The 13,040-nt window shown below is 37.3% G+C and overlaps 1 protein-coding gene across 1 annotated transcript; it reads right to left on the bottom strand.

Annotated features, from left to right (window-relative positions):
- Window positions 1-340: 340 nt before the first annotated feature.
- LOC128228964 (neuronal acetylcholine receptor subunit beta-3-like) lies at window positions 341-9,366 on the bottom strand. The gene is made up of 7 exons (XM_052940563.1): window positions 9,227-9,366; window positions 5,574-5,699; window positions 4,056-4,189; window positions 3,576-3,620; window positions 2,250-2,359; window positions 1,576-2,123; window positions 341-1,308 (listed from the first exon to the last, which is right to left on the bottom strand). Exons 1-7 carry the CDS (start codon window positions 9,279-9,281, stop codon window positions 473-475), a joined length of 1,854 nt encoding a protein of 617 aa, XP_052796523.1. The 5' UTR covers window positions 9,282-9,366; the 3' UTR covers window positions 341-472.
- Window positions 9,367-13,040: the final 3,674 nt, after the last annotated feature.

Raw genomic sequence — 13,040 nt, 5'->3', positions numbered from 1 at the left:
CAATTCAATAACGTTCTAATCGGATGATTCGATCATTTCCTGTCATATTTTGAGATCATTATTTATTAAAGCTCTTAAGCAGCACACTTCCGTCGCAATCTTACTGTCCCGTTTCATTTTAATCCCTTCAGTACATTTCGAGTTATGGTCCAGACAAGATGCTTACTTGCATATTGTTGAAGAGAAAGGTTAGGGGGGGGGGGGCGGGGGGGGGGCGGGTATTCTCCGGAAAAGGTTGTGACGGACAGACGGACGCGGTGACTGTGTGCTCACCATTCCGGGAGATAATTATTACGACTTTCTTATTGCTTGATGTTTTGTGACCATCTTTCTTTTGATCATTATCTTGTATAGTTACGTTGTTGTTTTTTCACATATAGGCGCATATTATTATATTTATTATTATATGTTGCATTGGCATACATCAGTTTTCAAGATCCCTGCTAAAAGTATCATTATTAAAACAAGGTAATCAAGCAAAAAGTGGAATAATGACTAGAACTGTCACAATACTGAGGAACATGACGATTACGTATATTAGAAATGCCGTAGTGTCTATAACATCGGCAACGAAGTACCACTGATACTTCCGGCTAATATTCGACAGTTGGGATTCATTGTATCTGATTTTAGGCTTAGTTGAATGGCGTTTAGACGTCACAGTGTGACCGGATTTTATTGCTTTTTTGTATGAAGGTCTGTGTTTTGAAAATCGTCGTGGCCGAGTATATAATGACGTCTCCGCAAGCCCGCGTCTTTCGTCACGCGACGAGGTCACAGTGCACGTGTCCGATTCATCACCCTGGAATGAGTAGTTTTCGTGACTCGCAGTATCACAAGGCCCTGGTTTTAACAGGCAATCCGTGCAAGCGACATCATTCAGAGAGTTGTCATTGGCACTTGATGTTGAAAACGATGACTCTGCAGTTTCTGTTCTGTCGAGTGAGGGGGGCGGTTGTATTTCAATATCCTGGGAGTTTTGAAGATCTGCGGATTCGTTTGAGACGTCTGACATCATTTCCTGTCGCTGCACGTACTGGCCACACGTTTCCCCTGAATCCGACACGTCGTCCGCCGGCGGGAATATCATGATCTGCTCTACTACTTCGTTAGGCGTAGAAGCAATCCGTTTCCAGTTGGTCATGCGTGCGCAGACGACACGAGCCAGGTACTTCTCGCACACGTGCATGAGAATACGCGGCACGGGAGGCGGCGGATCCGCTAAAGATCGGCGCTTAATGTTCATGATGATGGTCGCCGTTATGAGGGATATGCTGTTTAACGACATGACAAGTAGAATAAATACACCTGAAACAGAATAAAACTATTCAAAACGAAGGAGAAGGGGACCTTAAGGATATTTATTATTATTATTATTATTATTATTATTATTATTATTATTATTATTATTATTATCATTATAAAATAATAATTATTATTAATCGTTCATAAAGGGAAACATGCATAAAGGTATAGATATTATATGTACCTACAGTAACGTAGTATGTAAAATATAGGATTAAAAGTGAATGTATCTTTTTCTGTAATGACCTCAGCAAAGCAACTCCTGCATACTTATCAAAGGTGTAGAGTTTGTGTCCGGGACGTTTTCCGCGATTAGCAGCTGCAATACGTATAGGGTCAGGAAGACCGTGAGCCCGATCGCGATCTTCCAGCCGCACTCACACGGAAGTAAGAACGTTGCAAGCGTCAACACACACAGATTAAGCGTCGGGGCGATGACAATGTAGTCATAGTAATTGGTTTTCCGCTTCAGCTGGATGCTCAAGTGAACCATGGGATGGCTTTCATTGCCTGGGCAACAACTGGGACCTTCGATCGTCCGCCGCAAATAAGCGTGATAGAGATCAAATTCATTGTTTACGACATAGTTTGTTACGTCCGCAATATTGGATTCCAGGGAAATGTCTATCTGTGAGAAATCATATATCCACGAGCCGAAATGTATGTCACATGACTGTCTGTCGTAAGGGAAGTACGTGGCGTCCACGGGGCACGCGCTCCGGATGCGGAGCGGTATCGACCACGTGACCTTCCCTGTAGACAGCACGAGCACTCGGCTTCCGGACACGTTCACAAACCCTTCATTTGCGAATCCTGCACTGAAAATGAATTGAGCATTGGCTAGCTTAAGAGAGTTGTATCTTTTTAAAAAATGCAACCTTGTTAAGGGTGTTGAGTTAAAAAGCACGGTAATGCAAACTATATTTCGGGAGTATTGTACTTACATGTTGAAGATGAAGATGTCCGGGAGCCAGATCAGGGCGGCGGGGAACATGAGTCGCTCAATCCCGTCGAAGTCCTCCGGTCGCCACCGCAAGTTCGCGTCATCCCACCGCTGTCAATATATACAGGGCTAATTATCAGTAGTTAAAGTCTTTAAAGGGCGGTCGATATTCTCGTGAGGCGGGCATTCTTAAATCCATGGACATAATTAAATTAATTGAATATACTGAACATTTGACCTTTAGGGAAATCCCCCTCCCCGTGGGTGGCCGTGGGGACACATATACATATGTTGGAACATTTTTCACTTGGGTATATTGTCAACGCGTTTATATGGCAATTGAGAATTATTTTTTAATTTATGCCAGTAGTTTGAAATGTACGTTAGACATTATGATGAAGATAATATACTAACATATTATATCAATATCTAGTTTTATCAGTCTTATTCACTTAGCGATATCATGTTGTAGTATTTCCAGGAAAATAATAAAGATCTGTGTTTTCCAAATAAAAGAAAGAAAAAAGTCATACTGTAAGAAAACACACTTAACGTATTCATATTTGTTTCATATTAGACAAATAATCAAACATATGTTTAACGTTAATTATTCCAGCTGAAATAAGAGGGCGATAGGTTCTGAAAATTAAGCGCTCCTATTGAAAGCAAATGAGTCTCAACGACAGACAAATTGGCCAAACTTGGAAACAAACTACTTCAACCAGACATAAACCTGGCATTGCAAACATTTCAGTCCCCTGATGAAACAGTCTGCTGATAATTTAAATAAACTTTGACAACAAAAATATATATATATATATATATATCTTTAACAATTTAGTTCCTTTTATTTGCCAATTATTTACTGTAAAACCGTGTCAAAATTTTAATATCCAAAACGAAAAGAAATCCAAATACCCCCAGTGTTTATACACCCTAATTAGTGTGTTTATATGGCATGGAATACCCTCGGGGTTAATCTTCCCCATCTTAAGACTTGGTGTAAATTTGCCTCGAGGGAAAATCTCGTCATATAAACGCAACAAAGTGATAGAGGACAAACACAAAATATAAGACACCCTTGAGCTTAGCGTAATGGACGGGAGGATTTAGGAAAGTTTCTCTATGTGAAGCAATGACCAATTTTTAAGCAATAAACTTAAATATTTATATTTATGATTTATGTTAATAATTTGTATGGAGACGATTGAGACTTTGCCATGGTGTGGGTATTTCCGATTGCATAAATGTATCATCCGCCAGCAAAACAGGTTGAAAGCCTTCATGTTGGAGAGCACCTGTACACGAGGACCACGTGTGTACCTACCTCGTTAATCCAGACATACGTGGTGAGGATCTGGTGCTTCTCGTCCTGCAATTAAAACAACACATACATCAAAGAACACCTGCCAGACGTCTCAGACGCGAGAATTAATGTTACACGCTAACTTTCCCTTCTTAATTAGAATGATTTGCAGACCCGCACTCCACTTGCAAAATGTTTCTGATGCCATTACGTAACACAAGCGGTTTAATGCTAACACATACTATGGAGCTTTGTTCCGCGGAACAAGCTCCAAATTGACAGAATGGTTTTAAATTATATTAAAAAACAAACATATTTATAAGCATTTGAAGTACATGTATATAGTATACATGCATGTATGCAACATTATAACATAATTAATGAAAACGCGTGTAATTGACCACCAAATGACATGACTATCTTGTTAGACACTCCCGAAATTCAACTACATTATTAAATATTAATATCATATATGCATAAACAAGATGGCCGTTAACGTACAAGATCAATGACTTGGTTGAGACTGAGGCTGAAGTTGAGGTGCACGCGCTGGGAGGCGCTCATGACGGGCCGCGAGAAAGCGTTGTAATTGGAAGTGAGATTCGCGTACAGTCGCCGCTCCCATCCAGCCAACTCTGAAACGTCAGGAATTGTTTCCTGTGGATAAGTTTTGCACACACGACAGAGAACAATAAATGTCAATGTTTTATGCATGACATGTCTATGCAAAAGTGAGTTTGAATCACAAAATGTACAATAAGTAACACAATTGCAAATATGGTTTTGAAAGACTGTCTACATGGTTCAAGCATGTGTGCCTTCTTACATGTATAACGGGTGTTATATACAAAATTTAGTTCAAAATACATTTTGTATTCAAACAGAAAGGTGTTGCAATATTGAAAATAGTTTAAGGAATATTTGCCATTATCCAATCAACATCATAATGTGTTTTATGGCTAATGCTCATATTTTAAGAAATATATTAGAATTCCGGTCACTTTTTCAATAGATTAGTTGTCAAAGATGTCATAAAGAAGCCAAAGGACATTGTTGATTAGATAGACTGGAACCTTGACATAAATATACAATTATTTTTCCGTTTTAATGCAAAATGATTTATTTCTGATGACGCATATATGTTCGTTCGTAAAATTCCCTCAACGCCTTAATTCACAATTCGATGTTTTTAAAACAAAACCTGAAATTCGATTTGTCAGAGGAGGAGTTTTGAAGATTAAATAGTTCGTTTATGCTTTTAAACAATTAAGAAATAGATGAGTATGGCAAGAACAAATATAATTTCTTATCGCTGGCTACATTTTATAGTGTGGTCGATTCTACAATTCTATGAATGTGCCTACTTGTTATCCCGTCTATCTCTTAACTTGATGATCATACATGAGCCGCATCGCACGAATTATGGCCTTCGGACATGCATTTACTTATATTGTGTAGTTTGATAAAAAAAAACATTTCAGGAAGGAAAACTGAGAACGGCATGAAGGTATAAAGATACAAATGCGTAGATACCTGTTTACAAGTTCGACTTTATCCTAGAACGAATCTTTATGGAACATTATAAAAAAATGTTTGATTATTTATTCCAGTATTTTAAACAATCGACCGTTTAAAACGAACAAGATGAATGCATTCGAAAGTCGGAACAAAACCGTGACTGCTATGGAAGCAAACGGGAAATATTTGTCACGAATCGTCAAAAAAATGGTGCTCCAATGACCATACTTAAACAGGAAGAAGTTTTTAAGAAATTAACCGCTGGTGAATAATGTATCTAACATAACAGCAATAAATGTCTAGATTATATTTAACAGATAAAAGGTTTTTCACTGTTCCTAAGTTTAATTTAGAGAAAATAATTATGTAGGTATTCATCTTTACATTATCATTGATACGTGCATTTCCTAATTCTCGTTGATTTATATTATCAGCAATCAGATCGCATCAATTAATGTAAGTGGATGGATTTTCTCCTGGTGGAACAGTTCGCCAATTTACCTGGCGCGATATGTTCCTTGTGAGAAGCCAGGGCGAGACACAGGGAGGTGAGCGTTACAAGGCAGCCCGGGGCCAAGGCCACAGCCCGGAGGTCCATCGAACAACAACTATCACCACCGTCACTGTCTGAAACGATAACTAAGTGTTATTGGAATAAATTGTTTTATTTTTTGTGTCAAGCTTTGTAAATATAATACTGCTAAAGCTCTCTTCTCTGCAAGCGTCTACACTTGCTAGTAAATAGTCACTGCATTATACTAATTTATATATGTTTTTCAGTTATAATTTGTATGCACTGAAACATGTTTTACAAGATCATCGTAATGAACATGTTATGAGGTTAGTGTAATACATGTTTTACAAGATCATCGTAATGAACATGTTATGATGTTAGTGTAATACATGTTTTACAAGATCATCGTAATGAACGTGTTATGATGTAAGTGTAATACATGTTTTACAAGATCATCGTTATGAACGTGTTATGATGATAGTGTAATACATGTTTTACAAGATCATCGTAATGAACGTGTGGGTATGTTAGTGTAATACATGTTTTACAAGATCATGGTAATGAACGTGTTAGGATGTTAGTGTAATACATGTTTTACAAGATCATCGTAATGAACGTGTTGGTATGTTAGTGTAATACATGTTTTACAAGATCATGGTAATGAACGTGTTAGGATTTTAGTGTAGTACATGTTTTACAAGATCATCGTAATGAACGTGTGGGTATGTTAGTGTAATACATGTTTTACAAGATCATGGCAATGAACGTGTTGGTATGTTAGTGTACTACATGTACACGATCATCGTAATGAACGTGTGGGTATGTTAGTGTAATACATGTTTTACAAGATCATCGTAATGAACGTGTGGGTATGTTAGTGTAATACATGTTTTACAAGATCATCGTAATGAACGTGTGGGTATGTTAGTGTAATACATGTTTTACAAGATCATCGTTATGAACGTGTTGGTATGTTAGTGTAATACATGTTTACAAGATCATCGTAATGAACGTGTGGGTATGTTAGTGTACTACATGTTTTACAAGATCATCGTAATGAATGTCTTGGTATGTTAGTGTAATACATGTTTTACAAGATCATCGTAATGAACATGTTATGATGTTAGTGTAATACATGTTTTACAAGATCATCGTAATGAACGTGTGGGTATGTTAATGTACTACATGTTTTACAAGATCATCGTAATGAACGTGTGGGTATGTTAGTGTAATACATGTTTTACAAGATCATCGTAACGAACGTGTGGGTATGTTAGTGTAATACATTTTTTACAAGATCATCGTAACGAACGTGTGGGTATGTTAGTGTAATACATGTTTTACAAGATCATCGTAACGAACGTGTGGGTATGTTAGTGTAATACATGTTTTACAAGATCATCGTAAGTTCGGAACGTGTGGGTATGTTAGTGTAATACATGTTTTACACGATCATCGTAACGAACGTGTGGGTATGTTAGTGTAATACATGTTTTACAAGATCATCGTAACGAACGTGTGGGTATGTTAGTGTAATACATGTTTTACAAGATCATCGTAAGTTCGGAACGTGTGGGTATGTTAGTGTAATACATGTTTTACACGATCATCGTAAGGAACGTGTTGGTATGTTAGTGTAATACATGTTTTACAAGATCATCGTAAGGAACGTGTGGGTATGTTAGTGTAATACATGTTTTACAAGATCATCGTAATGAACGTGTGGGTATGTTAGTGTAATACATGTTTTACAAGATCATCTTAATGAACATGTTATGATGTTAGTGTAATACATGTTTTACAAGATCATCGTAATGAATGTGTTGGTATGTTAGTGTAATACATGTCTAACAAGATCATGGTAATGAACGTGTTGGAATGTTGGTGTAATACAGGCGCGTAGCTGTCTGTACGCAAATACGCAGTTGCGTAATGAAATTTTGACAGGTCGAAGTTTTTGTCATACCAAAAAACCCGAATTTGAAATACCCCGTCCCACATCTACCCCCAAGGCATCGATCTGTACAATCCCAAATTTGCCCTAGATACGCGCCTGGGACGGTAATACATGTTTTCTTATAGCATTGTAATGAACGTGCTATGATGTTAATGTAATACTACATATAAAACTATATATCGAAAACTGAATTCTCAACTGCTACAAAATGGTTATAATATAACTAAACTTGTGTGCACGATTGTTGATCATATTTGTTGCTGTTGTCATAACAGGCCGGAGACAGCCAGTCAGTTTTGAGGCAGCATGTCACCAACCTCCATTATAAAGCACAATTTAACATGTCGATATTATGCTTGTCGGAAAACAATCTGATTTCCCGCGGGATATATTCCGTCTGCTATGTTTTTGCTTAAATACACACGCTTTTCGGCACCAGTGTACTTGCTGAAATATTTGAATAAATCAAGTCTTCTTCGAATAATTTGACAATAAATCACTGCACAAAAGTCTCTACAATAAACGTTAAAAGCTGTACTGGGAAGTTATAGAACAAAGCAGAACACAAATTGATTTCATCACATAACATTACATCTTCATCTTTGAAATATGTTCTTACAACCTGTGATCATTTATTTATGGTTAAAGGTTGTTTGTGCGTACCAACAAAAATAAATGGTTGGATATACAAACAGTCGCATAACAATTTATTTTGTGAAAGAAAACAGTAACAACCTTTAACTTTCAAGTTGTCTACATTTTATTGCGTAAACTACCTACTAAATAGGCCAGCCACTGTTTATATCTATCGCTGCATCTGATTTAAATCAACAACGGCTGAGTGCTGATTTACTGAAATGAAAGTTTTAGACAACTTCAGAAATGATGTCTTCTCATTGGAGAAAAGAAAATGTTGAACACTAAAGTTATTTTAACTGTTGCCTTGCGGTTCTTTTTGAAATTCATTTAACATCAGATTTAATAAATAAAAATGTATAAGCAGAAATAATCAGTAATATTATTGAGAGTTTCTGGTATTATCTAATGCTACAGGTACGGCCATATACTGTCTTTATCTTCATTCGACATATTAGCTTTGCTTAGTACTAACAAATTGATAATTCGTAAACTACAAAGTGATAAAAAACGTTTGTCTTTGTATACGGTAATACGACTTGACGTAATAAAGTAGTAATTTAACCTTTCCTTTTTAAACAATTAAACTGAGCATTAGAAATTTACGGACAAAAGATACCAATGATTAAATTAAATTAAATGCAATGGCCATGCAACTAAAGATCACGTTTACTGATGGATGGACTACTGTAGAACACTGAAGCCAGTTTACAGCGAACAGCGAATTACACCAAGCTATTATATCGATCAAACTGTTACTTTTACCATTTTTAACAGGCAAATAGTTGTTTAGCTACAAAAAAGCATACACATAAAAACTATTCATGATACGAAGGCACTCGGATCGTGTATGTACGTATATCCGTGCAGCCATTGTTGGAACTGGGGTTCCCTTAGTCTCGACATGTGGAATTTTCGGTCTAATATGAACCTACATTAGCGACAAAGATTGCACTTCCAAATCCATTTTTTTCAAGAGTCTTAACTTCATTTCGCCAATTTAGAGTACAATTAAGCAATGGCTTCTAGATTCTAGTTCTGACTTACCTACTCTTGTAAAAAAGTAAAATAAATCCTGATCACTTTCCCAACACAGTTGCATACGTCTGCTATAAGATCTTATACGTATTCCAATGAAAACAAACAAATGGCGAGAAAACAAGCCGATATCTCCCCTAATTGTGGCAATAAAGCAAATAAAACTTATCCAGAACAGCCGCTTTATTGGTACCAAACGTATGAATTCCTCGAGGCGGCCTCCCAATCTGATTATACCAAGACTGTTCTGAGGAGATATTTGATTATACAGAACCACCAGGATAGTTCTCTCTCTGACTTGATTGTCTATCGAGTGTAACCTAATAATAAAAGTGACGAATTTCAGTGCACATTTTTTGAATTGTTATACATTTGTATTTTCTTAATCCTAGATGTTTCTATGTTGTGTGATACATTTTGTAAATAGCCTACCTTAAATGTCATTGAACGAGCCGACTTTTGGGAAGTGCATGAAAACCAGTCATATAAGACTGCTGACAAAAAATTAGATCGCAGATTTTTGCATTTAAGTTCAAAAATTGATGTTTTATGCATTTTTCTTAAACCGTTAGTTTCCAAGACTTCTGGACCCTCTTACATGTTTCTCAACCCACGTGACCCTCTCAAATTTTTCCAAGCCCTCGTGACCCTCTTACATGAATCAAAACCCTCAGGACCTTCTAACATGAATCCAAACCCTCGGGACCCTCTAACATGTTTCCAAACCCTCTGAACCCTTTTACATGAATCAAAACCCTCAGGACCCTCTTACATAAATCAAAGCCTTCTGGACCCTCTTACATGAAACAAAGCCCTCTGGATCCTCTTACATGCATCAAAGCCTTCTGGACCCTCTTACATGAATCAAAGCCCTCTGGACCCTCTTACATGATTCAAAGCCCTCTGGACCCTCTTACATGAATCAAAGCCCTCTGGACACTCTTACATAAATCCAAGCCATAAGGATCCCCTTACATGAATCCAAACCCTCAGGATCCTTTTACATGAACCGCAGCCCTTAGGATACTCTTACATGAATCCAAACCCCCAGGATCCTTTTGCATAAATCCAAACCCTCAGGATCCTCTTACACGAACCTAAGCCTTCAGGATAATCGTACATGAATCAAAGCCCTCAGGATCCTCTTACATAAATACATGCCCTTATGATCCTTTTACATGAACCAAAGCCCTCAGGATCCTTTTACATGAGCCGAAGCCCTCAGGATACTCTTACATGAATCCAAGCCCTCAGGATTCTCTTACACGAACCGAAATCCTCAGGATCATCGTACATGAATCCAAGCCCTCAGGATCCTCTCACATAAATCCAGGCCCTCATGATCCTCTTACATGAACCCAAGACCTCAGGAACCACTCACATAGATCCAAGCCCTCGGGACCCTCTTACATAAATCCAAGCCCTCAAAATCCTCTTACATGAATTTGGACCCTCTTACATGTTTCCAAGCCCTCAAAATCCTCTTACATAAATCCAAGCCCTCAGGATCCTCTTACATTAACAGAAGCCCTCAGGGTCCTCTTACATGAATCAAAACCCTCAGGATCCTTTTACATAAATCCAAGCCCTCTGGATCCTCTTACATGAACCAAAGCCCTCAGGGTCCTATTACATGAATCAAATCCTCAGGATCCTCTTACATAAATCCAAGCCCTCTGGATCCTCTTACATCAACCGAAGCCCTCAGGATCCTCTTACATGAATCAAAACCCTCGGGACCCTCTTACATGAATCCAAGCCCTCAGGATCCTCTTACATAAATCCAAGCCCTCAGGATCCTCTTACATGAACCGAATCCCTCTCTGAGGTTTCCAAGCCCTCGGGACCTCCTTGGATGTTTCCATGCCGTCATGACCTCTTGGAAACATATTTTACGTTGTTTTGTTGGTGAATTAAGTTGAGTTGAAGTTGATTCAATATGAAAGTAATCTCTAGGTCAACGCCTTCCATCCAGGAGGTATGGGTTAGAGCCCCTACTAGTGGTAGTTTCTCATGGCCTACCAGAATGGACATCAGAACTGGATTTATCGTGCGTGCAATTATAGACTTGTGTATTCACATAAAATCCATATACGTATGGTATAAACATTTCTTTAACATACAACCTTGAAGAGATCGGGGTGCTCTGTTGGTATTTATACGCAATTATACATTCACATTTTCTAATAGATTACCAAAGCAAATTCTTTTGAAGGTGATATATTTTATGTATTGTGCTTACTTTATGTTTTTGTTATGCTCAAATTACCTAGTTTTTCAAACCGAATCATATAATTTAAGCTTTACGTACATATTTTTCCTAGGCATGTTTTTATTGATTAAGATAATTCAAAGTTCCTTTTATGTTCACATTCCTCTATAATTTGATCTTGTTTTTTATGACCCATAATTGAACTTGACCTAGATGTTGTGTATTAAAGGAATCATATAATAGCGTAGTTGCTGGAGTATTCATTTTGACATATACAGTAATTGGTTAGCTCACATGGAGCGTATCTTGAAACAGAATCATATGGAGGTCAAAAATCTCCTCGAATGTGGCGATACAGTCCTATTGACCTCTCTTTGGCGGGTACTAGAAAGTTGCGAAACTCCTCCATGGCGTATATCAGATGTTTGCCATACAATCCGAAACTCCTTAATGGCGCGTTATTTCCACAAAACAATATACCCAGACATTTCTCTAGTAATTGCACCAGTTTGTTAAAACTAGGGCTTGAAGTGAATTATATTCCGGGATTTCTTGAATACAAAAATTGCGATCTGCAATTGGCCTTTCAAATAAGATAGAATTAAGATTTCCCTAGAGAAAATGAATCTTGTTCTTAATACAGTATGTTTCTTTCAAGGAGCGTACTTAAGCAGGGAAATACATTTGTCAATGTAATAATTAAGATCCTTGATATCGATATTATACCAGTGGATACTTTTTAGCTTAGAAAGGCCAGTATATGCACATGTTGTAATATTTGATTTCGGTGATCGTACAATGAAACAAATAGTATTTCGTTTTTTAGTATGCATGCATAAAAAGGATATAAAATGACTTCTGATTTTAGATTTCAGAAAAGCGCGCCAAAATTATTGCGAACCTTATGACGTGGTTGAAATCGTGTTACAGCCCATGTGCGCATAGATGTTTGATTTTGACGTGAGATCGGGCTTCATGTTCAAGTGAATATCAAATTGATATTTGTTTTCAACAGTGTTATATAATTTTTGTTCCTATATGCATCTCCTTAAACCACAAGAAAGCATATGTTCAAAGTCTTAATCTTCTCCAATGACATTCGGATTTGGCTTGAGGGGTATTATTAGATGTTTAGAAAGTTTTTACCTAATAGACTACTTTGTTACTCGAACTGACTATTATTTAAACTTAGTCTAGAACTCCTAAAGACAAACATGATGGATAATTTTACGAACATGGTGTAGTATATGATACCTCAAAAGTGTTTACAAGATTTGTTCTAATATTTGACCAATTTTCTTGATTCCATACAGGGTTAACATGTTCTATGTTTTATTCAAATGACATATTTTTAAACCCGAAAGATATCATCCAAACTTGACAAACATTATATAGACATATGCATTTTGAGCGTGCTTTTGCGTGGTCTGCAAATTGGACCTTTTTGGACCTTGACCCATAATCCAGCCACTAGAGTATTAATGTCGAAACTCCCTACATTGAGCGTACATCTTCTTAAGTATCGAAAACACCTTCCATTCTGACCCATTGTCGACAACCACGGCACTTGATTCCGTTAAACTGCATGGCGTAGTAGTGTAACGGGATAAC

Source organism: Mya arenaria, chromosome 3, assembly GCF_026914265.1.
Source record: "Mya arenaria isolate MELC-2E11 chromosome 3, ASM2691426v1".
Classification (NCBI taxonomy): domain Eukaryota; kingdom Metazoa; phylum Mollusca; class Bivalvia; order Myida; family Myidae; genus Mya; species Mya arenaria.
The sequence above is the reverse complement of the archived record's forward strand: the minus strand, read 5'-3'. Positions and strand labels throughout refer to the sequence as shown.

Bases quoted from the DNA above. Each gene is read 5' to 3' on its own strand.
- LOC128228964 (XM_052940563.1), bottom strand. From the start codon at position 9,281: ATGCAACTGTGTTGGGAAAGTGATCAGGATTTATTTTACTTTTTTACA. The intron at 3,621-4,055 runs GTACGTTAACGG...TTTTAATTGCAG, and splicing joins TCAACCAAGTCATTGATCTT to GACGAGAAGCACCAGATCCT. The intron at 1,309-1,575 runs GTATGCAGGAGT...ATTCTGTTTCAG, and splicing joins AAACTCTACACCTTTGATAA to GTGTATTTATTCTACTTGTC.